The sequence below is a fragment of the Ciconia boyciana genome, chromosome 5 (genome assembly GCF_034638445.1).
Source record: "Ciconia boyciana chromosome 5, ASM3463844v1, whole genome shotgun sequence".
NCBI lineage: Eukaryota > Metazoa > Chordata > Aves > Ciconiiformes > Ciconiidae > Ciconia > Ciconia boyciana.
Window position 1 is genome coordinate 59,541,749 of NC_132938.1, and position 23,863 is coordinate 59,565,611.

At 35.0% G+C, this 23,863-nt stretch overlaps 1 protein-coding gene across 5 annotated transcripts in view; it reads left to right on the forward strand.

The window, feature by feature from the left end:
- Nucleotides 1-21,540, forward strand: part of SEC24B (SEC24 homolog B, COPII coat complex component) — a 52,344-nt gene extending 30,804 nt beyond the window's left edge. For 2 of the 5 annotated variants that reach the window (XM_072863066.1, XM_072863069.1), the window contains 15 exons: nt 866-978; nt 2,515-2,633; nt 2,998-3,053; nt 3,375-3,581; nt 4,218-4,341; nt 4,973-5,131; nt 5,579-5,752; nt 6,427-6,537; nt 7,734-7,909; nt 9,532-9,669; nt 11,828-11,932; nt 13,008-13,100; nt 14,810-14,913; nt 16,135-16,241; nt 17,142-21,540. In XM_072863066.1, the coding sequence (XP_072719167.1) occupies nt 866-978; nt 2,515-2,633; nt 2,998-3,053; nt 3,375-3,581; nt 4,218-4,341; nt 4,973-5,131; nt 5,579-5,752; nt 6,427-6,537; nt 7,734-7,909; nt 9,532-9,669; nt 11,828-11,932; nt 13,008-13,100; nt 14,810-14,913; nt 16,135-16,241; nt 17,142-17,173 (1,818 nt within the window). In that variant the 3' untranslated portion in view covers nt 17,174-21,540. Of the gene's footprint in view, nt 1-865; nt 979-2,514; nt 2,634-2,997; nt 3,054-3,374; nt 3,582-4,217; nt 4,342-4,972; nt 5,132-5,578; nt 5,753-6,426; nt 6,538-7,733; nt 7,910-9,531; nt 9,670-11,827; nt 11,933-13,007; nt 13,101-14,809; nt 14,914-16,134 lie in introns of all 5 variants that reach the window. The other 3 variants (XM_072863067.1, XR_012042753.1, XM_072863068.1) reach the window with 3 other exon arrangements.
- Nucleotides 21,541-23,863: the final 2,323 nt, after the last annotated feature.

Here is a 23,863-nt window from a genome sequence, read left to right on the forward strand (position 1 = left end):
ACCATAGAATAGTTAAAATTCATCTTTATTTTGAATTTTGGCAAATGGAGATATTCAGAGGCTTGTCAATTAAAGGGAATTGTAATGTGTGTAATTGTCCAATGTAGTTTAATGTGGCATAGTCTGGTTTGAGTCTGATGCAATGTGGTTTCTGGGTTTCTCCCTCATTTTGAAGAGGTTTTGAAAGACCAGTAATGGAATAACTGGAATTAAGTTGAGTTCAAATTTTTAGTTAGTAATTGTGACAAACAATTCTAACTAGGAGTCAACCTACAATTGCTGTGATAGTAGTCTTGTCTCCAAGAAAGATAAACAAGGCCTGGGAAAAGGCCCTGTTCATAATGACATTATTAACAACAGATGACATTATTAACAGCAGCAAAAATAAATTGTTCTCTTGTCTTTGAATTGAAACACTGTGGCCAAGACATTTGGCAGTTAATAAATACAGCTTGTCATTATGGTTGGGAAAAGGATGTAGGTAGAATATTTTAACCCCATTTAATGGATTGCATTGTCCACATCCTGAAAGAACAGTGGTGTTTGGAAGAGTGAATTCCATATCTGGCATCAGTGTGTCATGTTTGAGTTGACTGTTGGAAGGAGAGACTAAAATATCCAATTTCTGTTCTGAAGCATAACGTTGTATGCTTATTACAAATGGGAATTACTAACCACTGGGAATTGTGGTTGAGTCTGTCCACATGACTCTTAGTTAGTAAATCAGTTTTATTGCATAACGTATACCTTGCATTTTTCCAAGTATTCCCTTTTCCCACTTCCCTTTCTAATGACTAATCATTTTAACATTTCTTTAAATATGATTTTTGAACATTTTCTTTATTTTTATTTTTTTACTTTGTAGCTTCGTCCTCCTCAGCCTGCGGTATATTTATTTGTTTTAGATGTGTCTCATAATGCAGTGGAGGCTGGATATTTGACAATAGTCTGCCAGTCATTGCTGGAAAACCTAGACAAGTAAGAATATAAATAACCTTTTCAAATTAGCTAACGTATTACTATGAACATTACTAGCCTACAGTTTTGCAGAAAACTTGCATATAGTGTTTAAACATTCTGTCCCTAAAGGACAGAAGTTCTGTTGCCTGAGATTCTGAAATGCAACTTAAATGTCTAAAAAAACCAAAACAAACAACCAAAAAAACCAAACCACCAACCAAGCAAAAAAACCAACCCCCCAAAAAACCCAGCTGTTGAAGCAATTTACGTGATGAGAGCTATCTTCCCTGCATGTGATTAAAGGTGGATCTGCAAATAATTTACTTATTTATCTGCAAAGAATATTTAGCTGTAACTTCTAACAACATGTTGATTGTACAAACTTCTATAAAGTGTGCTTTTCCCTCCTGCCAAGACCAACAAAAATAACTAAATTACAGAGATTAAATTGTCTGGTTCTTGCACTGAAACAGCTGAGGTGCTGCATATGAGAATGTTGTAACCACTAGTGTGAGACTGCCTAGGTGAATTGTGTTGTCAGTTTGGTTTTTTTAAATCACAGTTACCTAGATCTACCTATGCCGCTTTCTGTCTGTTCTCATTTTTGCACTGGAACAGTATGTATGGGATTGGTGATGGTGCTTTTTGAGGGAGGGTTGATAAACTTCACTATGTTTGCGTGTTTTGAAAGCTAATTTGCATCCTGTGGAGGCCTCACTCTGAAAATTGTTTACTGCAAGTCTTTCTTAGGAAATTTGATTTTAATTTCTGATAAAGACACCAACATGTACAATAAAATTCTTCACTTACACTTATTGGTTTAGTCTTTCTTAGTTCAGATCTTTACAGGTATTTTGTCAACAGATTCTCAGAAACATGCTAAATATTTTAGGAAAATTCATAAAATCCCATGCAAAGACTATAGGAAAATCAGTACGTACAGTTAATTTATATACCTAGATGGTAAAAACAGTATTTGCCTCTATTGCTTTTGTTCACCATCATGGTTTTCAGCAGTTGCTGATGTTTTATATTTTATTTGAGAAATCCTGTTTAGCTTTTCTTTTTGTATTTTTAATGGCATACATAAGAATGTGGTCCACATGAGAAATAAGTATGTTGCATTGTAGAGACATTGGATTTTGGTTTAGAGCTGTAAGTACTCTGTAACTACATGAGTAAATGGGTTTTTTTGAATCATGAAAGAGCAGAATGCACTATTTTCTATTGAAGAACTGAGAAGACTACCTGCTTTTATGTGTCAGTGTAATGTTTAAATGAACCTACTAAGTTCTCTCTTGGAACAAAACATCAATATATTAGTGAGTGCTTATCTGTAATGCTTAGTCTTGTGAACTGTATCATTATCCCAGCTTTTCAGAAAAAGCTGAAGAAATATTACTTGTATTCATGTTTCAAATCTCCTTTCTTCTGTTCTCCCTTCACCCCTGTATACATGAGCTGAGTTTCTGCTGACATCAGCAGGAGCTGTGTGTATATATGTGTCTTGAGAGAGAAAATTAGGACTTAATAGTTTATTTTTTAATGCTTCAGGCTGCCTGGAGACTCGAGAACAAGAATAGGGTTCATAACCTTTGACAGCACTATTCAGTTTTACAACTTGCAAGAAAGTTTATCTCAGCCTCAGATGCTGATTGTCTCAGATATTGATGGTAAGTAAAGAGAAAATGGAAACTAAATTTTTGAGAAGCTACTTTTTTTCCCAGAAGAAAGATCAGACTCTCTCAAATGTTCTGGTATTAGGTCAATTTTATTGAATGTACAGGGAATATATTTTTTAAAAATAATCTTACACTAACTACAGAGTAGGTGGTGTTTAAAAAGTTAAATTCAAATGTCAATTTTGCTTTTAATAAAACAAGCTTTGTATAGACTGTATTATTCTCTCTAATATATGTATCAGAAAAGTAGACTGTATTTCATGGTACGTATAGCAGTGGGCAGTGAAATGTTTTGTTCTATTTTGATGTTATTTTTTTCTTGAATAAAATGGTTTTTTTCCATTTCTCCCTGCAGATGTTTTCCTACCTACACCAGATAGTTTACTTGTAAATCTCCATGAGAGCAAAGAGGTATGATTGCTCAAAATAAATCATTAAATGTAAAGAGTTAAATATTCAAAATAGAGGTTCCTTTTAAACTTTGAATTGAAGCCTATCTTCATAATACATAATTCCAATGCTACTTTTTAATTATAGAAGTATTACATGTTGGTTGTTTGTTTGCATCATAGTTTTTAAAATGATGACTTTGTTTTCCTTAGTGTGTTGAAACTAAGCTGAAATATTTGGTACTGATTGTTCCACTGCAGTTAAGGCAATACAGCTTTCTAGAAATAGCAGAAAACCTCAAGCTTGCAAAATCTCATGAGCACCTTTCAATCTGTTCTGCAGCTGATAAAAGATCTATTGAATGCGTTACCAAATATGTTCACCAATACAAGAGAAACACACAGTGCTTTGGGCCCTGCTCTTCAGGCTGCGTTTAAACTGATGTCTCCAACGGGTGGTCGGATATCTGTGTTTCAAACTCAGTTACCATCTTTGGGAGCAGGGCTTTTGCATTCCAGAGAAGATCCCAATCAAAGGTCAAGCACAAAGGTACAAAAACTTCCTTTGCTATTCATCTCATGAGACTAGGGATTGGCCATGTCTTTCTGACTTGCATGGTTCTGCAGATCAACTCTTGGTTTTTGTTTATAACAATTCACTACATTTTAATTATTCAATATCTGTGTTTGTGCATTTAACATCACTAGTACATGTATGTATGGTATTACTTGTTTCAAAGTGCATGAGCTGTCTTTTTGGGCCTTTGGTCCATAGCTTTTCTTGGCAAGCAAAAGAAGCTGCAAATATCTCTGACTCAGTTAATATCAACCTGAGTTTTGAACCAAAGCATGGATATATTAAATTGTAGACCTAAAACATGATTTCTTGTTATTTTTATGGCCTTGTAGTTTACAGCATCCAGTAAGTGTTACATAGTTACATGTTTATTTGTATGAGAACGTAAACTTCCTTGACAGTAGGATCATAACTGCTTGTAAGTACAGACTAAAAGAATATGGAGCATAAGGAAAATAATTTCTGCAGGTGGAAATGCCTATAAATTATTGCTTAAAGGAAACTTCCTTATGATACTTTACTACTGAATAGTAAGGCTTTTGTTCCATGAAGTCTTAAGAGAGCACGATCGTTGTCTTAACTCTTTCCTGTATAATTTATTCACCAAAGGTGGTCCAGCATCTTGGTCCAGCAACGGATTTTTATAAGAAGTTGGCACTGGACTGCTCAGGCCAACAGACTGCTGTGGATTTATTTCTCTTAAGTTCACAATATTCTGATCTAGCTTCTCTTGGTAAGGAGTATCTAATGTATGCATTCACTCTTTCCACACTGTTGTCTGTCTTCGGAAGCATAGGCTACTTCAGGAATTCTTAAATCATGTAAATCTTTTTGCACTTTTGTAAATGCAGCTAATGCTGCAAGGGAATTGACTTGGAAGTTGATAGCAGTAAAGAACAAGAGTATTGGATTGGTGGTATCAGACAACTTATTCTGGGATTTCACAGTTTTAAATGAGAAGGTACTCTCCTGCTCAAAAACAGGAAATAGCTGGATAGCAAGGAATTAATAAAGTTTAATCATAGGGGTAGAACAGAATTCTCATCTTTCAGTATTAAACCAAGATTTGTCTCTGCGCACACACTTAACTTTGCCTCTACACCATTAAATATTTCTGCACGCACTCCTCTTAGTTGCCAAAGGTAGCATGCTTATGGAAGTAAGCATATAATTAGATAATTGTGTATTGGGGTGACTGTCTTCAGTGGCCCGAGTCTGGGCCCGTTCTCGTTATCTTACAGATGTGGGTCATATCAAGAAAAAGATGAACATAGATGGGACTTGCAGAAGGTTGGACACAGTTTTTGTGTCCTGACTTCATGTTATGGTTTTACCTCTTAATAATATCTTTTCCTCCTTCACAGCTTGCATGTCCAAGTATTCTGCTGGATGCATCTATTACTATCCATCTTTCCATCGTAGCCATAATCCTGCTCAGGCTGAAAAGTTACAAAAAGACCTTAAAAGATACCTTACAAGAAAGATTGGATTCGAAGCAGTTATGCGCATAAGATGTACAAAAGGTATGTTTTAAATACTGATTCCTATGGAAAAGTTGGTGTAAGCATGTTAACTGTCATCTGGAACGTGCTTAGTCTTTAGCAACATTAGATTTCAGGTTATTTGTCTTTCACTGAAGAGTAAGATAGTTGCCTTCTTTATGTAAGTTACATTAGTTTTTGCCATTTGGTGTTTTGTTTTGTTTTTTCCTTAAGATGGCACCATCTTGCTTCAACTAAGTTGACATGTGTAAGGGCATCATTCGGTTTGGAGTGTTCAGAATTGAACGTAAACTCTACAGGACCGTGCTGAAATGTCTAAATGATTCACATAATTGATTCTGCGTGATAGTTAGAATAAGTATTTTTACTGTTTTCTTAAACATAGCTTGAGGGCTGTGGGTTTTAATTATTGATAGGAGTTTTTCATGCTGTTTTAACCTCATTCTGAATTATTTAATCCTCTTCTAGGTCTTTCAATACACACTTTTCATGGGAACTTTTTTGTACGATCTACTGATTTATTGTCCCTTGCCAATGTCAATCCTGATGCTGGATTTGCAGTGCAAATGTCCATCGAGGAAAGTCTGACTGACACATCTTTGGTTTGTTTTCAAACAGCTCTTTTGTATACTTCCAGCAAAGGTAAACAAACTCAAATGAATTGGCCACTGGGCTTTTTGTTTCTTTTTCTAACATAACATTTGTATAGTGAGTTCCACAGCCTTTCCTTGTTCTCTATACCCTAAGAGAATCTTGTCAAAGTTAGTGAGCCTACTTGGCCATAGTGTAAATCTCTATAAAATCTATTTTGATGGGAAAATGTAATTTATCTCCATCTTACATAGAGTTGATTCAGCAAAATTCCTTTACTTAAAAGGCATAGCATTGTTACAAGCAATACCATGTTTGGTGCACACTTTGTCCAAAATCACAGATCCGTGATGGATTGGAGCAAGTTGCTAGTACATTGGGTGGGCATAAAGAATAGCGGCTACTTACTATTGTGGAAGATGCCACAAAGTTTTGGGATGGAAATCACTGTACTTCATTTGTAGGATCAAGACACTTATTATGGATGTTATAAGCTAGTTTGGGTTATGAACTTGTGCTGATTCATAAGTTGAATGCTTTAGAGCATTGCAGAATTTGAAAAGGTTAAGAGACAGGAATGGGAGATAGTGTTACAGCAATTTCCTGACTGGTGTGTTTTTACAAAATGTGTGCATCGTAGATGAGAGGAGATATACTGTAATGACTGAATTTGTATACCTCTACCAGGAAATATTGCATAATGATTTTCTTCTTATTTTTATTAGGTGAACGTCGAATTCGAGTGCACACACTTTGCTTGCCTGTAGTAAGTTCACTGGCTGATGTATATGCAGGAGCGGATGTACAAGCAGTTGTATGCCTCTTAGCAAACATGGGTAAGTACAGACCAAGAAGACTCAAATATCTTTTTGTATGTTCTTAATTTTGCCAGCCGTTTAAGTGCAGTAGTGAATGAAGCCTGGGTATTGTAGAAAAAGGTTGGAGTGGAGCACACCGAAGTCTGAGAATACAAAAGATGACAAAATCAAAGTTATACCAAAACTATTAACTGAAATACTCCTTAGTCTGAATGCTTAGTTGACTTTAATCTTTTACAAGGAGCCTTCTTACATTGTTCTCTAGAGTTTATTAAAGGGCAAAGAAACATAACACACTTTTGATCAAAACTCTCATTTTTGTATTGTCATAATCGTGGTTGTTATTGCAAACTTTAGCATTCTAGGATTACTTGAGAAACAGAGTAACTCAGTTTAGTGAGTTGCTGGAGACTAAAAGGGAACTTCTGACAACAGCGTATCCAAGATATACATTAGTTTTCTGTGCTTCTATCCTGTCATTGCTGATTTGAGGATTCTTACTTACCCCTGCTTGTGGCTCATAAGTAGCTGCTTCATAGACTGATCTCTGCCATTGAACGTGTATGGCTGTGTGCAGCATTTTAGTATATGCTATTAGGATGTTATAGTGTATGCTATATGCTATTAATGGTCAAATACATTAGAAGAAATAAATAGTATTTCTGTATCTCGTCTTAAATGTGCATTCAGTCCAGCAGGTGGCTTCCTCCAACCAAGGGATTTGCAGCCCTTTCTCAGCAGAGAAAGATGAAGTTTCATTTACACTAATCATAATTATGCCACTGAAATAATGGAAGAAATTTCTTATGGGGAAAAAAAACCCAAACCAAAAATAATTGCTGCAAATCTTATCTTGGAGGTAGGACAGCAGAGTTTCAACAATAGTTAAGTTATTTGTATAAGGTTTAAAACAGGATTTATATTTAGTCTCGAGTATATACCACAGCTTTAAACAATTTTTTAAATTCTCCAAGAGTAGGAACTAGGCAGCAGAGACCAGCCACACTGTATTTTTTTTAAGCATCATGAAAGTGAGTTGCTGTATGGGCAGCTGTCTTATTTGCTCCTAAAAAAAGTTAGGACCACAGGTGTTTGTTGGGGGGGGAGGGGTTAAATCTTAAAATATCACCCAAAAGCACAACTAATATTTTCAAAACTCAAGGGAATGAATGAGGCCAACTCTAGTAACTTATTGTGTCCTTCTAACCCAACAGCTGTGGATCGCTCTGTTTCATCTAGTCTTTCGGATGCAAGAGATGCCTTAGTTAATGCCGTGGTAGACTCCTTGGCAGCATACATGTCAACTGCCTCAAATCTGCAGCAGTCCATGCTGATAGCACCAAATTCCCTCAAGCTGTTTCCACTGTATATTTTGGCCCTTCTCAAACAGGTATGTATAATCTAGTGGATTAATGTTTGATATTTAATTCATTGTTCCATTTGAGGAATTCTTCAGCTCTAGGTCAAGCAATGTCTGCACTTTTCTAAAATTATGAAAATTGGGTTATCCTCTTTGAGCTTACAGGACTTTCATGTAAAAGATGACTGTGTTAGCTTATTTTAAATGATTAGTGCCTGAACAGTTTATTTGTTTACTTGATTTTGAATTTTTTCTATTTTGTCTTATTTTGTTTTACAATGAAAATAAATATATATAATCTAATAATTAGCATTTCTCAGATTTTGCAGCTAATTGGTGTTGCCCATAAAGATTGTTGGAAGCTGCTTATTAGTACTACTTTAATTTTATTTTATGAAGAAAAAACAAGTCAAATATTTTTCAATGCATATATTTTGTACCCTAAAGTACTAAGAAGGAAAATGAGTTTCCATGGAGATACAATGAAATCTGTTACAGAAACTGAAGTGATATAGTTTAAAGTTCACATAGAAGTAGTTACTACTTTTTGATTTAATTTTTTTAAAATATCTTTGTATTACCAAACATCATACTTAAAGAGAGAACTTACTGCAGGGTTTTGTTAGCAATACATCTCATAACTTAAACATTTTCATGTCTGACAGTTCTTTGCTTTCTTATCATGAATAAACCTTTATGTAAGTTTGGTAAGAAATCCAATCATAATAACTTATTTTCTTTGGCTTAGTGATTACTTCAGTCACTAATATATTGATTAGGACTTCTTTGGTACTTGCATAAGTAATGCAGTTAATGGTGGGGAAAAAACAGACCATTTATTATCAAGAGGATCTGTGTAAAAGACAGAAGTAAGAGTGCCTGAGAAAATAAGTTGTTTGAGGGTTTTTTTATTATCTTTGTTAACAATAATAAAAAAGCCTGGGATATAGAGAAACCAAAACCAAAATGCTTGTGGCAACCAGGGAGGACTGATGTACGTAGCTTTGTTGTAGAAGTGAATGTGAACTTCGATTATAGGAATATTCTCCATTGAATCAGAATATGGTGCTTACTCCATTGTGTCGCTTCTAACAGCGATCATTTACCAATTGCTTCTAAAGGAGATCGGAAAAGTCCAGTACAAAAGAGAGTTACAAAATAAATTTTATTCTATGAGAGCCTAGTTTCTGCTATAAAACATGAAAGAATATTTCCCTTCCAAAGCTTTTCCTTATCATTTAATTCTTACTAATATAAAATCAGAGTTAATCTCATCTACAGAAATATCTTTTTTGAACTCTGCTAGGCTCATGTCTTACCGTGTTATCTTGCATCAGTGAGTTTCACAGGCCAGTAACATTTTTTAAGAATAAAAATGTGAAATGCTGGCCCAATCACATACAAATTTTACACAAAGTGGGGGGGGGGGAATTTTTTTATTCTCCCTCATCAATAAGGAGGAAGAATGGATTAAGTCTTACATGGTATTGTGTTCAAGTTGTATTTGAGTAAGATTCTATTGTATCTCAATATGATATGTTTCTTTACAAAAGCTTTGCCATCTTTGCTTGACACTTACAAAAAATCTGAAATACACTGTTTAGATGTGACATCAAATACAAGATTTGAGTAACAACACTGTTCTCTTACAGAAAGCATTTAGAACAGGCACGAGTACACGCTTGGATGATCGCGTATATGCAATGTGCCAGATGAAGAGCCAGCCTCTTGTTCATTTGATGAAAATGATACATCCCAACTTGTACAGAATAGACAAGCTGATTGATGAGGTAATGTATGAAGTCTGTTTTACAACATTTTCTAGTTTTAATGGTCTGTTAAACCTGATGTTGTGCTGCAGTAATTGAATTAAAGTTGTTATTGTAATGTAAGCAGAGCATTTTCCGTAAGTTATTAAAAAATCAAGAAAAACATTTATTTTCAAGTTTTGAGTTGCAATTACAGTAGTGTGTTATGAGCAGAACTGTGGTTTTACTTCACCTTGTTTCAGTAACCACAATAATTCCATGTTTTTCTGTTATACAAAGAAAGCAGAGAAGATTGCATGCATTGGAAACACTTCCAGTGTGGTTTTGTGTTTTAGAACTGTCTGGGGGAAATGGATGAAGTAGATTTGGTGGAGGTTTCTAGGTTTTGTATCCTGAAACTAGATAAAGTTGCCTGCAATAACAAACTTCCAGTGGTTTCTCAGACTGATGTGGATGAAACAGAATTGTACTTCTGGGTAGTCACGATCAGACTGAGGACGTACTTCATGTATGAAACCAGGTTTTATTAGTTTGCCTTTTACAGAGGTAGCCTAGGAAATGGATGCATTTTTTAATAGTAAGAAGTAAGATGGGATTTTATTTAAGGTCGAAATTAGTTGTAATTACAAAAATAAGGGTTTTTTTAAGTAAGTTTTCATGAGTGTGTTAGTCACTAGTTTTGGAAAAGTATATGTAGGAGTTTGTTTTTAAGTGTCGTACAAGATTATATGGTAACTTGAGTAGTTTCTCTGGCAGTTGGTATTGTTTAGCACAACCTGTGAGCTATTTTATAGTCTCAAAGTTTCTTTTAAGGTAGTTCTTGTGTGTGCGAGTCTAAACTCAGTGTTCTTCAGTGGAATTGATTAGTTAGTCTTTTTATATTTCTCCCCGCCCACACCCCCTGTATTTGAGAAGCCAACTTCTCCAGCTAACCTTGTTACATTTTTTTGTGGAACACTGAAACACTAAATTCGGTGTGTGAGTGCTGTAAAAAAACAGCAGTGTCTTTGGGAGATCCAGTTTTATTAGCAGAGGATTTCAGATCAGTTATTTCTAGTAGAGTAATGCAGAAAACAGGGCTTATTTGACCTACTGAAATTAATTGACAAACCATATTTTAAATCATATAACAGAGTGCTAATCTGCTATTTAGTACTACTTTGGTTTAAAGTATTTGCAACAGAGGCTGTTCTTAAATTTCTTGTTTCTTTAGAAAATTCTATTATATATATTGCAGAAATTTTTTTAAATTTTTTGCTGGTTTTCTTTTCTCTTGAAATTCTTGAGAACATTGAGTAAAGCCTGGAACTTTCCCAAGTGGAATTCAGTAGCTTGATTTTCTTAATTATGAAAATTATGAAAAAAGCTTCTAGTCTATTGCATTATAATATGGAAATTTTAAAATAGTGATTTTTTTTTTTAAAAATAATCTTTTACCGTGTGGAGATGTGCTTAGTCTCTAGACTATTTTTTCCCCCTACATTATTTGCAGAATGCTTCACAGATTCTTAATAAATATTCAGCCTATTTTTATATTGGAGGGGGAAGCAGCTTTACTCTGAAAATACTGGGGGTTCGGTGTTTTTTTAATGTTTTTGTTTGTTTTTTATTGCTGGGGAGAAAGGGGGGGTATTTTTTAATAATGTCATTGCTAACAGCCAGATTGTTTAATCAGATCAGTTATAGTGCCCTGTGGACAAACCCATGTCTTGCTTCAGGAAGGATGTTAAATCAAGGAACTTTCTGTTACTTGAATGCAGTAAAATAGTGAATGCTTATAGGGAGTAGAATTTGATGGTTTTCTACTCTTGCAATATTTCTAGTGAAGTTGAATGCAATGAAAAAATCTATGGAGTTTTTTGTAGAAAATTTAAGTGTAAACACTAGAATTCTTTTGAAAGTTTGGCATCTATAGCATGAGAAATGTTACATACACATCTTAAATGAACTTGCATTATTCTTTTTCTAGGTAATAAAGTAGCCTTTAGATTAAATAACATTCTAGAATTGCTTGATGTGCATAATCATTTTAGACTTAACATGACATTTTGTTACATGAGAATCTTCAACATTTTGCTAGAGATTAACAGTGTGTTTTCCTGTTTTATTTTACCTGGTTAAGATAAAAACCAGGATTTATTTATATTCTAGTGTTATTGAGTATTGGTTTTTGTTACAGAGTACAATACATGTAAATGACAGAGTTGTTCCTCAGCCACCTCTTCAGAAGTTGTCTGCAGAGAAGTTGACAAGAGAAGGAGCTTTTCTTATGGATTGTGGTTCAGTAAGTTACCAATTTCACATGTTCCTTTTGTTTAAAAAAAAAAAAAGGCAATATTTGCTGAATTATTACCAGCAGTCAACTCTCAACAATAACAGTGTAGTGAATCAGCATTCCAGGTAACCTGGCAGTAATCTGTGTTCCAGTGAAAGACTTTTATGTTTTTATCAGATGAGTATCTTTGAGGTTGCATATTATGGCTTCAGAGGTTAATTTTTTTCATGCTAGACTGATCAGAATATACCAAGAGGTCATATCCCCCCCCCCCCGAAATAATGGATTTCCATTTTCCAAAATGTCTCTTAATGGTTATTAAATTGTATGTACTACAGTCTCTCTAACAAAGCACTTCTCATTAATGCAGGAACCTTCTCAGTTACACAGAAATATAAGTGGTTTTATGATTTGTGGCTTGTGTGACATAAGAGTTGCAAGAGTGAGGGACTTGTGGGGAGTGAAAAAAAATCTGTAGATACAGTTAAAGGTATTAGTAGAAATTATACTAAAACACATGTAATTGGATAAAGCATTATGCTACTTGAATAATGTTATAAAACAATTATGCTACTCTAATGGCAGTCTAGAAAGTGCTTGTATAAGTTCAGGGGCCGAGTGTGAATGTCAAACTAGCTTCTGTCTCCAGATGTCTGAAATAATTACTATAATGTGTTTTCATAATTGATGCTTTACTATGACTTGTTTAGCTTGGGAAGTCAATGTGCAGTAACTGACACAGTGGTGTGACTTTCTAAAATTTAGTTTTTTCATTTTAGGAGGTAACATGGGAAGTTAGTGCATTAATTGTTCCAGTATAGATGTGTCCTGCATTCTCATTCTTTCAGTATTTGCATTCTACCTTTTTTTTTTGACATTTAATTATCTTATTCCAAATGCTACCAATGTATTAATAAGTAAACATACAAATAATGAACATAGAGATGTATATATGAATTGCAGCTGGAGCTTTCAAGTGATTCATTTGCATGAAAGGTATTATTCTGGTGTTATTCCAATTACTTGTCTCTTTCTCTAAAATATATTCAAGGCCTTTACTAAAACTGATTCTGACATCTTACAGATTTTTTACATTTGGATTGGAAAAAACTGTGATAACAACTTCATAAAAGATGTCCTTGGATACCCAAACTATGCGTCGGTACCACAGAAAATGGTAGGCGTTTTAATGAGCTGTGCTGTATAGTGCTTAAATTTGGAATTTATATTTAATCTATTTTTTCTGCATTTTCAGTTTTTAATTATGTAACTATGAATCAGAGTTGTTTTTTTTTTTTATTGCGTTCTTTCTAACCTCTTGCCACCTTCATAGGAGACAGATAGAAGTTGTCAAATGCTTTCAAGGAAAGAATGTAAACATGTAAATTTTGGCATTCATGGAATGCCAAAAAATTGTTCTATGACATTACTGCTTTTATTATTTTTATGGAAATACATGTGGGCTCACAAGAATAGAATGGGATTTCATAGAATGGATACAAAAATTATTATTCAGACGTGTTAATTGTTAAGATTAGAGTTGTTTTATTGATATCATAGTTTTCAGAAGGCTTGTGTTCTCTGAACCTGATGTAAGATACCAAGTCTATGGTACGATGTGATAGGCCTGTAAGTAAAGGGTAAGAGTTAAGTTTTGCTCATCTTTCAAGCCTTGAGTCAATGTTAAAAAGAAACACTTTGAGCTATCAGAATATCAAAGACCCTTGGATGTGTGTTTTGGTGGAGGGGTCTTTATGCTATAACCTGTACCTATAGTCTTGTGTGTGAAAGACAGCAGCAATTAAAGGGAAGACCCCTCTTCTGTGGGTAGTGATTCCAGAATGTCAACAAGTGGCAGGTAAGGATGGACCCTTTTAAAACACTCTAGAAAAGTTCAGAATCGAATGGTTATATTCAGATAGTACCAAAAATGTGTTAGTCATTGTAGAAACACATAGGAAGATATTTTCTGCTTATAAAGCTTGCATAGTATGGAGGGGAAAAGTGACAAGTGGTAATTATAAGAACAGGTTAAGAGTGATGAGCTTTAAGAGTACTATAAAATTGGACTGCTTGTTCAGAGTTTTGTATTTTGCTTGTATTAGCAATTTAAAACTGTCCCCTCTGATCAGCTAGTGGTAAGTATTAGTTGACAGAATTTTCAGGAAGAACGTGGATAAAGGAAGGGTGATAATTTAAAAGCAAAGATAACAACTTTTGTTTATGTTAGGTTTTTTCTCTCATTTTCATTATAGTAAATGCTATATAACCATTGAAAAAATAAATTGTTTTCCATTCATTTATTATGAGGGTAGCAATGGAACTACTTTTAAGACAATTAATATGACATAAAAGAATTGATTACAGATTTAAAAGGTTATATTGGCCAAAGACTTGGTATATTTAGCTTGGTGAATGGCTCAGGTTTTTTTAATTCTGTTTTTTTTCAGCTCATTCCCCAACCAAATAGTCCAGTATAATCTTTGCATTGGAACTTGCTTACAATTCAGATTTCACTACTTCATGTTTTGTTCATCTTTTCAGTGATGCAAAATGCAACATTAGGAACTTGATTGACAGGGGAAGATAAAGGCAAGAAAACTGTGAAAGCATTTTGAAAAGATGACTTTTTAAATGAGCTTGCTTTCTAAAATCTTTTTCACTTAAAAGGCAGTTTAAGTTATAGAGGTACTGCTTCCTACAGAACAGATATTACTGAATTTTTGTACTTTAAGCTGAAGAGAAAATGTGTATATGTAATCCATGGTTGGTAATTTCTTAATAGAAATTGTGGCTTGGGTCACGTTACAACTATCAGGATCTATTTTTTAAAAAAATAGTTTTGATAATAAAAGTTTATGACTTCTTTCAATTACTTTCAACCAGACACAGCTTCCTGAGGTAGATGCACTTTCTTCAGAAAGGACACGATCTTTTATATCTTGGCTTAGAGACAGTAGACCTTTAAGTCCAGTTCTTCAAGTGATAAAGTAAGTATTTCTGTTAGATACTGAGTAATTACTGGCATCTTGTATTTACAGTTTCCTATTGACACTGATGAAAAGTGGGAATATCTGACCTGGAAGAAACTGAGTAACATCCTCTTTCCAGTTGATATAGTGTTCTTATCTAAAACCCCTTAGCAGCAAAGGTCATCTTTGAATCTAGTGCAAATTCAGTTACTAATAGTTTTATTGGTATGAATTAGTTGCATATTTTTATATTGTTAATATACTAAAGCAGTGGATGTCCTTATGATCAGTGGGCTTAACCAGGTTGATTTCTGGTATAGCTTTTATAATTTCAATGCATACATATAAAAAAATTTCAGTTAAGGTTAATAATCTGTAGATGGTTTAACAATGGTATGTATTTGTTACTGAGCTCCATAGGACTGCAGTTGATTTATGACATATGAGGCAAGTTCTGAAGCCTTTTCAAGCTATGACCCGCTTAAGGAAGTTTAAATTCTAAACTCAAGTATAAATATTTTATACATTGTCTTCTCTAGACTACTCAGTTTACTGAGCCTGATGGGAGGTCACATTTTAAGAGAGTATGATGACTTTCTTCCTCCAATAAATAATGTTTAAGTAAAGGACTGAAGCTCTTCAACTGTTGGCATTGCGGCTGCTGCTTGAATTGCGAGTAGTGCTGAGAGACCATAGGAAATAGCAGAGCTTTACTGCATGCTGTACTATACCAGTCCAGAGGACTGTGTCCCAGCAAATTTTTATTGGGGCAATAATTTGGGGTACTAGGTTTACCTTCTCTGTTCTATTGCCAAATAAGAAAAACTGGGGAGGGAATTGAGATTACATGTAACCAGAGATATAAATTTTCCAGTTTTTTACTATTTTAACAGGATTTAATTTAACCCTTTCAGAATTAATTGCCACTAGCATATTTGTTAACTACTAAAACAAAATCACTTTTGTTTCCTTTTTTGTGTTTCTACAAGATATTTTAAATGCTATTTCACCCACTTTTCTACCATTTTATACTTCTTAAAAAGATGCTGTTTGATAGTGTGTTACAAACTTTAGGATTTTTTTCTGAACTTTGGATTATTTACAATTGTAGTATCTTTGGATGGAATGTAGACTTGAAAGGACAGTAAGCAATTCATTAGAACTTATGCCTCTGCTTGAATTTACAGTGGATTTTTTTGCTCAATGTGTGGACTAAAATACCTTCCTCTCTTCTTTCAGAGATGAGAACCCTGCCAAAACAGACTTTTTTCAGCATTTAATTGAGGATCGGACAGAAGCAGCTTTCTCATATTATGAATTCTTACTTAATATTCAACAGCAGATTTGTAAGTGAACAAGGAATAAATAGAAGAAAAATCCCGACTTCAGATAGAAGCATGGGCCGAGAGAAGCATATGGGAAAGCTACAAAAGCAGATACTTGTTCTTCACAATATACAGTGACCAGCACTGTTTTGGAAGCTTTACAGCTAAAGAAGTATACATTTCCAAAAGAATTTTGCAGATTTACTTCAGTCTAAAAGTGCTAGGAGTGATGAAGCTGTTTCACTAGTAAACTTTAAATTGGTTTATACACGTTTCCAGTTGTGCAGCGGTATGGTGCTCTGTTTATTGCAAGCTGGTGAATTTATGTAGCTATGTGGGATGATATTTCTTAATGAAATGTACAATTAGGTAAAGCCTTTTTTCTTACATTTATTATAGTAGCCCTTCCAGATCCACATTCTTAACAGAGATGTCAAAGGGCAGTGCTGTATGTTGGTTGTTTATATGAATTTCTTTTTAAAAGGAATGATTCATATTTACTAAAGACTTCAGCGAATTCCCTGTGAAAGTTGTAGAGTTTCAGTAAAGTACATCAATTGTAGAAATAAAATATATAATGTACATAAATATTACATTTGTAAAGAAAATGTAAAAAATGTAACTAAAAAAAAGACTTAGCTCAGTGTGCAGAATTGTTGAGTGCTCAATGATGAATTGTTTTGTCCCAGGCTAGACAATTAAGTTGACTATTAAAACATGCTAAAAAAAAAGTATCCATGTAGAAAGAACACAGCTGCTTCTTCTGTTAATTTTAGGTGAATCTATTTATGATTGGCTTACTAATTAAAAATATTTTGCTTTATCATGTGTTTTTATATTTATGGAAGTATAATCTTTTTGCAACTAAACTCTTACTGAACTGAATATTGAAGAGAACATGTTTACCACTTCATTTCACAGACCTCTGGAAGGGAGGAGAAAACACTGCATAGTCTGAAATGAGGTATTGATATAAAGTTCCTAAACCCCTTACTTAAGTATTATCCTAAAGAAGGCATATCTGTTAACCTTGTTTTAAGTTTTGTAAACTACTGTAGTCTTGGTCCAGGTTTCTGTAACTTGTGTTGTCTGCCATTTAGAGTAAGCATGGGTAATCACTCTCACTTGATGATTTGATTTCTGCTGTGATCTAAGGAAAAAAAAAGGGGGGGGGGTAAAAATTAATTACCTTATATCAATGAAAGTAAAGGCTTTAAAATGTCAAAATTCAAAATGTAATCACACTGTTGCATCTTCCTGAAACCTTGCTCTTGTTAACTCATGGTTTGGGCTTTTTGATAGATTTATCCCAGATTTTTAAATTCGGTTGTTAAATTGGGATGGTTTTGGTTTGGTTTTTTTAGAGGCACATTAGAAACAATTCATAAAGCACAATCACTCATACTTACTCTTCTGAACTTTGTGTATTTGTTTGGTTTAATGAAATGTGACTACAATGAAATGATTACAAAAAAGTAAATTATGATTAGTATGATTACATTTTATTTTAAAGTAACCTTGAAAATGCTAACATTGCATTTTACCTGCCATATCCCCTGAATCAAATAGCAAGAAAAAAAATACTAGCTATGGGTTGCAAATGCTGTAAAAGCTGCACTAATTAAATTCTGCAGGTGGTGTTATTCTGCATGTTAGCACAAACTCATTGTTTGGAGAAGATACCTTATAAGTTAAGTCTGTGTGTTGTCCGAAAACTAAATGTGTTTAAGTTACCCAAAGATTACTTAAGAGAAACTTCCCATTTAGTAAATTAATTTATCATGTAATAAATGTCTGAGGCGATGCTGAATGTTGTCCCTAAATCAGACCTCTAGGACTTCAGTACTTGTTTGTAGATTAATTTGCATTGGGTGAAAGCTAAGTGCTGCTGAGGAGTGGGACATCTTAAAAATCATTTGTAATTGCAAAGATGAGAAGAGCATGGTATAATTTTAAATGCCCTATGATAGATGCTTCTGACTTGTGAGTTTGGTATTGAATATCTGGGAACGTACTATGCCATAATTAATTGCAACGTATTCTGTAAACCCCTTACTTAAAGCTTTATTCTTCTATGGGTTTTGTATATAAAAATTATGAAAAGTAAATCTTGAGAGCTATTTGTTCAGTAAAATTATTACACGGCACAGAGAATCTACTTATTTTCTACTAATTATAGAGCACATCTCCATTCTGACTGATCTTTAGTTTAAATTTTAAAAAGACAGTCTCATAAAAGTATCTTGAATTTGAAACATCTCGGGATTTAGTGTTTTGAACAATAGAGTATCTGTAGGCATGGCAAAAGCATCTAAAAGACAGTACTTATGACTGTTTAGATCACAGCACTGTACCAGAAGATATATGCCCAAAGATTAATCCCTACCAAGGGATGCACTGTGAAGCTCAACAAGCTTTTTGCCTACTCAGTAAGATTTTGGAGGAGAGAAAAGGGGCATGCTTTTGTATCTGTTTAAATAAAGTCCTGAACTGTCTAAAGAAGATCTCTAGCGATTTTAGGGATTGAACTCTTCCCAAAATGCCTTCAACACTGCATATAATATAAATCATGCCTATTTTAATGAAGAATTTAAGATTCGTTGGGGAAAATGTTTCCTAGCCCCAGCTAAGTAAATCTTTGGGGGATCAGTTCAAATTCTCAGCATTTTAAATACTGAGTGGGCGTCCCTTTCCATGTCTTAGTTCTAAAAGCAACATCTTATACTTCTTTTACCAGCTAAGTAGTATGGGATTTCCTGTTGGAGAAATTACAGTCCAGGAAGCTCTTACAATGGTAGGACACGTGATGCAGTTCCCAGAGAATTATTACTAAGCTTGATTCTGTATTACGTTCTTGAGCTTATTAGAAATAAGCCTATTCATTAATCTTGATGTAGAGCTTCATGGCAATGGAGAAAAGATGACCAGGTGCAGGCGATTTTGTTTGGCTTTGGTTTTCTGTGCATTTTGTCAGATACTGAAAAGATGGTTTTGTCCTTAGTGTTGTTTTTAAAAAGCCAGAATCAGTTGTTAGTAGTCCTGAGAGTCAAGAGCTCTTCAGTAATTTTAAATGTGGAGTCTTATGTTTTTTCAGGCCAAATACATTTTAAGAATTTTATGCAAAATTTCCAAGGTATGGGACAGAAGTGGGTTTATGAGGGAATAATTACAACCTCAATCGCTGATTTCTGTAGTTCGTATTAACTCATGTATAAGCATCCTGAAATCCAGTCCTGAAATCCATAAGAGTCCAACAATCTCGTTGTTGTTTCAATTTTAGAGTATATTTTGGCTCAGTGCTGTATTCTTATTGGGGGCAGGAAGTAACCCTGCAAAAGCTTAGTGGCCAGTTTCAGTAATAGCAAGTTTGGAGGTCTGAGGCTCTAACTAGCGATGAATTTATGGAATATCCCAAATACGTGTCAGTTACTATGTGAAAAATTACTTTAGTGACTTTTTGTTTGAAAGCAGTTCTTCAGATTTTAATGTCTATTAAATTTTCTATGTAATTATTTCTGGTAGTTTACTCTGTTTAAAAAAAATGGTGGAGGGGGGTCTGCATACGCTATTGCTTCTCTGTTTTTCATAAATGAGGTAGAATATAATTCAGAATCACAAAGGTTAAGTTCTAACTAGAATAATGTAATAGTAATGCCTGTTGGACCCAGATAATTATGAGATTTAGCATAACTATTTTTTTTGGTACAGTTGTGTTGGGAATTTTAAAAGTGGGGTGGGCAGACTGTAGTGACTTATTGGTGTATCTTTCTTTATCTGTCAGTTCCTAGAATTAAAAAAAAGCACATTTCTAGCAGGCTTGCATGCCTTTACTTAAACTGACACTATGTTACATTCAGATGCAGGAATCTGCAAAGTGTGGTTACAACTACTGCAAATAACCAGGATTTGCAGTCTTTTGAGAACATTTTGTTTTTCCTTGCAAGCTACTGATGATGCCTTTTCATGAAAAATCCAAAGGCATCCTCCTTGTTTGAGTGTAGCAAGAGAATTCTTACATGGTTAGTGCCACGTAGAAGAGATTATTACAAGGCTAATGAAAATTCAAATAACCACATTATGGGTGCTTCTTCAATTCATGCTCCAATCCTGAATTCTTACTGATTTCCACTTGCAGGGCCTTTGATGTCTTTTCCTTTACAATTTTGATAAGTAGAAAATATCAAATACTTCACAGAATTTCTTCTTATTTTCCTCTAAAAGTCCTTAGCACAAGTGATGGAGCTGCCTAGTTTGGAATATCAATCATGCACAAGATTTTAGCAGTTACACAGTTCTACAGAAGATAAATAGAGGAGATGGCAGAACTCCTGGAAATATTTCAGAACCTGTTTAAAAAAAAACATTTGGAGAAGGAGAATGAGTTTTTGAGTTTTTAATCTTGTTTTTCTTGCACCTGTTCACCTTTATATGACTTTCTGCTTTATATTTTCTTAAAGCTACATATGTGGGTTGTATTTGATTTTTCAGATGCTAAGAGACCACCACCCTAGAGGCATCAGCAAATACAGATCTCCAATTACATCCTTATTCATGTTACCACTAAAAGAAAAGTGACCGTTTGAAAAAGGTCAAGAGTGTTGGAAGGAAGTACTGTTTGGCTAGCAAGTAGTATATTTCTTTTCTTGTGTTTATCAACATAAGTAGAAAGTCTCTGCTTGTGAGACACTGAGGCTTTGTGGGATTCTTGAGTGAAGTGTTTACTGACACAAGAATCCTCAAGCATGAGGAAGAGTTGGTGATAATCAACTGTCTTGGTAATTTGCTAGCTGTAGGAAATGTTATTATAAATTGTTTAAAAAGATGTTTAAAAAACTAACAAAATATTTTGTTTTACTGTTAGAACATCTTTTAGGAAGATACCGTCTTTTGTTAATAACTTCTGTAGATATGATGCTTTCAAAAAATTTTACAGGCTGTAAATCCCAGCTTTTCTGAACACAAAATGTTACTAAAAATTACCTGATGACCTAACACTGAAGCAAAGAAAAAAGAATAAAATGTGTAGCAATAATCTATAGCTAAGGAATTCTTTCTGCTTTTCTTTGTCTCTTTGGCAGCTGAATACACTGCTTTCATTATCCAAAGTAGAGCTTAGGCGAAGCCAGGAGTAAAAGTAGAACTGGAACCACTGGTATGTGTGCTGGATGTCTTCATCCAGCTTGCTGAGCATGTGCATAGCTTCTGAAAGATTTGTGCTTTGACTGTCTATCCAGATGTTGAAGTTTAGCAATTTCTTGTGATGTGGCTGTACTTCTAAGTGCCTTATATTTTTATTCAAAATAAAAAGCCATTTGAGTTTCCAAGCTCTCCTCTTTCCCCCATCCAAACTATTATTTCTAACTACCAAAAATACTTTGTTTACACAAGAGTGTACTTTATCCTTGGAGAGCAAGCATGAAATCTTTCAGCCTTCCAAACATGTATTTTGAAAGTTTAAGTTCCTGGAAAAAGAGTGGAAAGTGCCTCTGCAACCGTGACTGTGGCATCTCTAGCAGTGCGGATGGGATGGATTGGTTCTGCAGGAGGAACGCAGCCGTTGAGAAAAGCAGCACGTGAGGGGTCTGTCAGCTGCTCCATCGCTGTCAAACTGCAGCTAGATCATCGAGCGGCATTGCCCATCCACCTGCTCTGGTATCCTGTCTCCTTTAAGAGTGACTGGTATCGGATGGTCCGGGGTGAAACATGAGAAATCCCTAGTGTGCAGGTTGTCCTACCCTGAGTTGCGTCTCTACCTTACGTATTTAGAGATCAGCTTGACATGTGAAAGCCTTTTTTGTTAATCAGAGTAACTAAGTATTGTTGACCTTTCACTGAATAATTTCTTCTAATGAAAAGGTTTGCAATCTAATGACTTATGAAGAAAAATATAATTTTTTCTTATTTCTGAATGTTGCTGAATGCTCTGTAGCTTCCTGTGCTGGGGAGAATAGGAGATACCAAATTGCTCTAAACCCTTCTTTCTTTGATACATGGTTATCATGTCCTCTCCTTAATTTGCTTTCTAAGGCTTTCAGTTTCTCAGAATGATTAAATTTTTGATGGTGTTCATATGTTGTCTTACACGACCTGCTAAGACTATAGTTGAGGTAGGGTGCCTGGTACTATGCAAGGTATTGCAAATGGTGTTGCGTGAACTGATTTACATAAAGGTGGGTATCACCAGCCTTTTCCCTTTTCTACTCTTTTTCATCCTAATTTCTTGTTTCAGTGAACTTTGACAGTAATACCTTGTTCTTTAAATAAGTGTGTGTTATAAAAAATAAGTTCTGTTATATGGCTTCCTGGAGAAGTTTAAAAAACAAAACCAAACAAAACCTGTGAACTATCTTCCCTCAATGGCAGTTTCCTAAGGTAGCAGGAAGAACCTTTCAGCTCCTTACTTCATAGTTTAGGACTTGCCTTAAAAAATAACTAGAAGTAACCAAAATCTTGTAGAAACTGTGCATGTTGCGGAAGAGGTCTAGGCAGCACTGCAGGACTTACTGAAGCAAGAGTTAGGACTTCTAGGAATGTCCTTCAGCTTTAGCTTGTGAATCTTACATGAATCAACTGTAAAATGGCTTAGAAGCCAGCCTTTTGTCCAACAAGCTGCCATGCTCCTGGCAGTCTTTCTTCTTTAGCCTAAAACAGTAACAGGGCAGACATCACCTCAAAGGGAGGGAGAACTATTCCCCAGACAAAGAATATTACCATAAGGGTTTCTTGCACAAATGTGCTGTGCGGAACAGGCGAATGGAGTATAGTTTCCTGGGAAGTGAGTGGGGTTGGAGTGGATGCTCAGGTCCCTGAATATTTGCATAAAATGGGATGTCAGAATTTTTAGAATGAATATGGTTGTGACTCAGAGTTTGTGCTCAGCTCTGGTGTTAATTTGTAATGACTAATGTGAAATGACTAAACACAAACAAGCAAAAAGAGCCTGTGTGTCTAGGTGCGCATGGCTTCCTCTGGTATAAATGTTTGTAGTTGTTTGTACAAATGTTTGTAGAGGAGTCATTTGTTACTGCTATTTGCAGTTTTTGGACTGTAAAGTATGTAATTCAATTCACTCTTTCACCTTGATTCCATGGTCTCTTCCGTGTATTTGAGTGAAGTGTGTTGAGCTGTGCATAGCTATTACTAACTCTCGCATAGCTATTACTAGCACTGAGTACTTATGCAGAGGTTTCACCGAGGACCCCTGACCACAAGGATTGTGCTGTGCTGTGTTCTGAACAGTCATTGCTCCCTATCCCACACTGATGACATTAAATTTACATGTTCTCACATTTTGAACCGTGAGTCATTCAGGGGTGTTGTATAGGCCATTAAGACTGCCTGAGTGAGGAAAACCACTTACATAAATATAGGGTTTCTAAGCTCTTTTTAATACTGCAGATGCCAAGCTGAAGACTTGAGCTCTCTGTGGCACGCTGATGCAAAAGGAGCCAGAGCCTGAAACCAGCTGAAGCTCTGCCTGATGTGGGTGGTATGTCAAGGGAAGAGGGAACAGCTGAACTTTTCTGCTGTGCTACTGATCTCTGATGACAGATTGTCCTGCCTTGAGCAGGAGCTGGGCTTGGAATGGCTCCAGAATTAGGAAACCCTAAACGGGAAATCTCTTCCCATACTTTTCCGGCGTG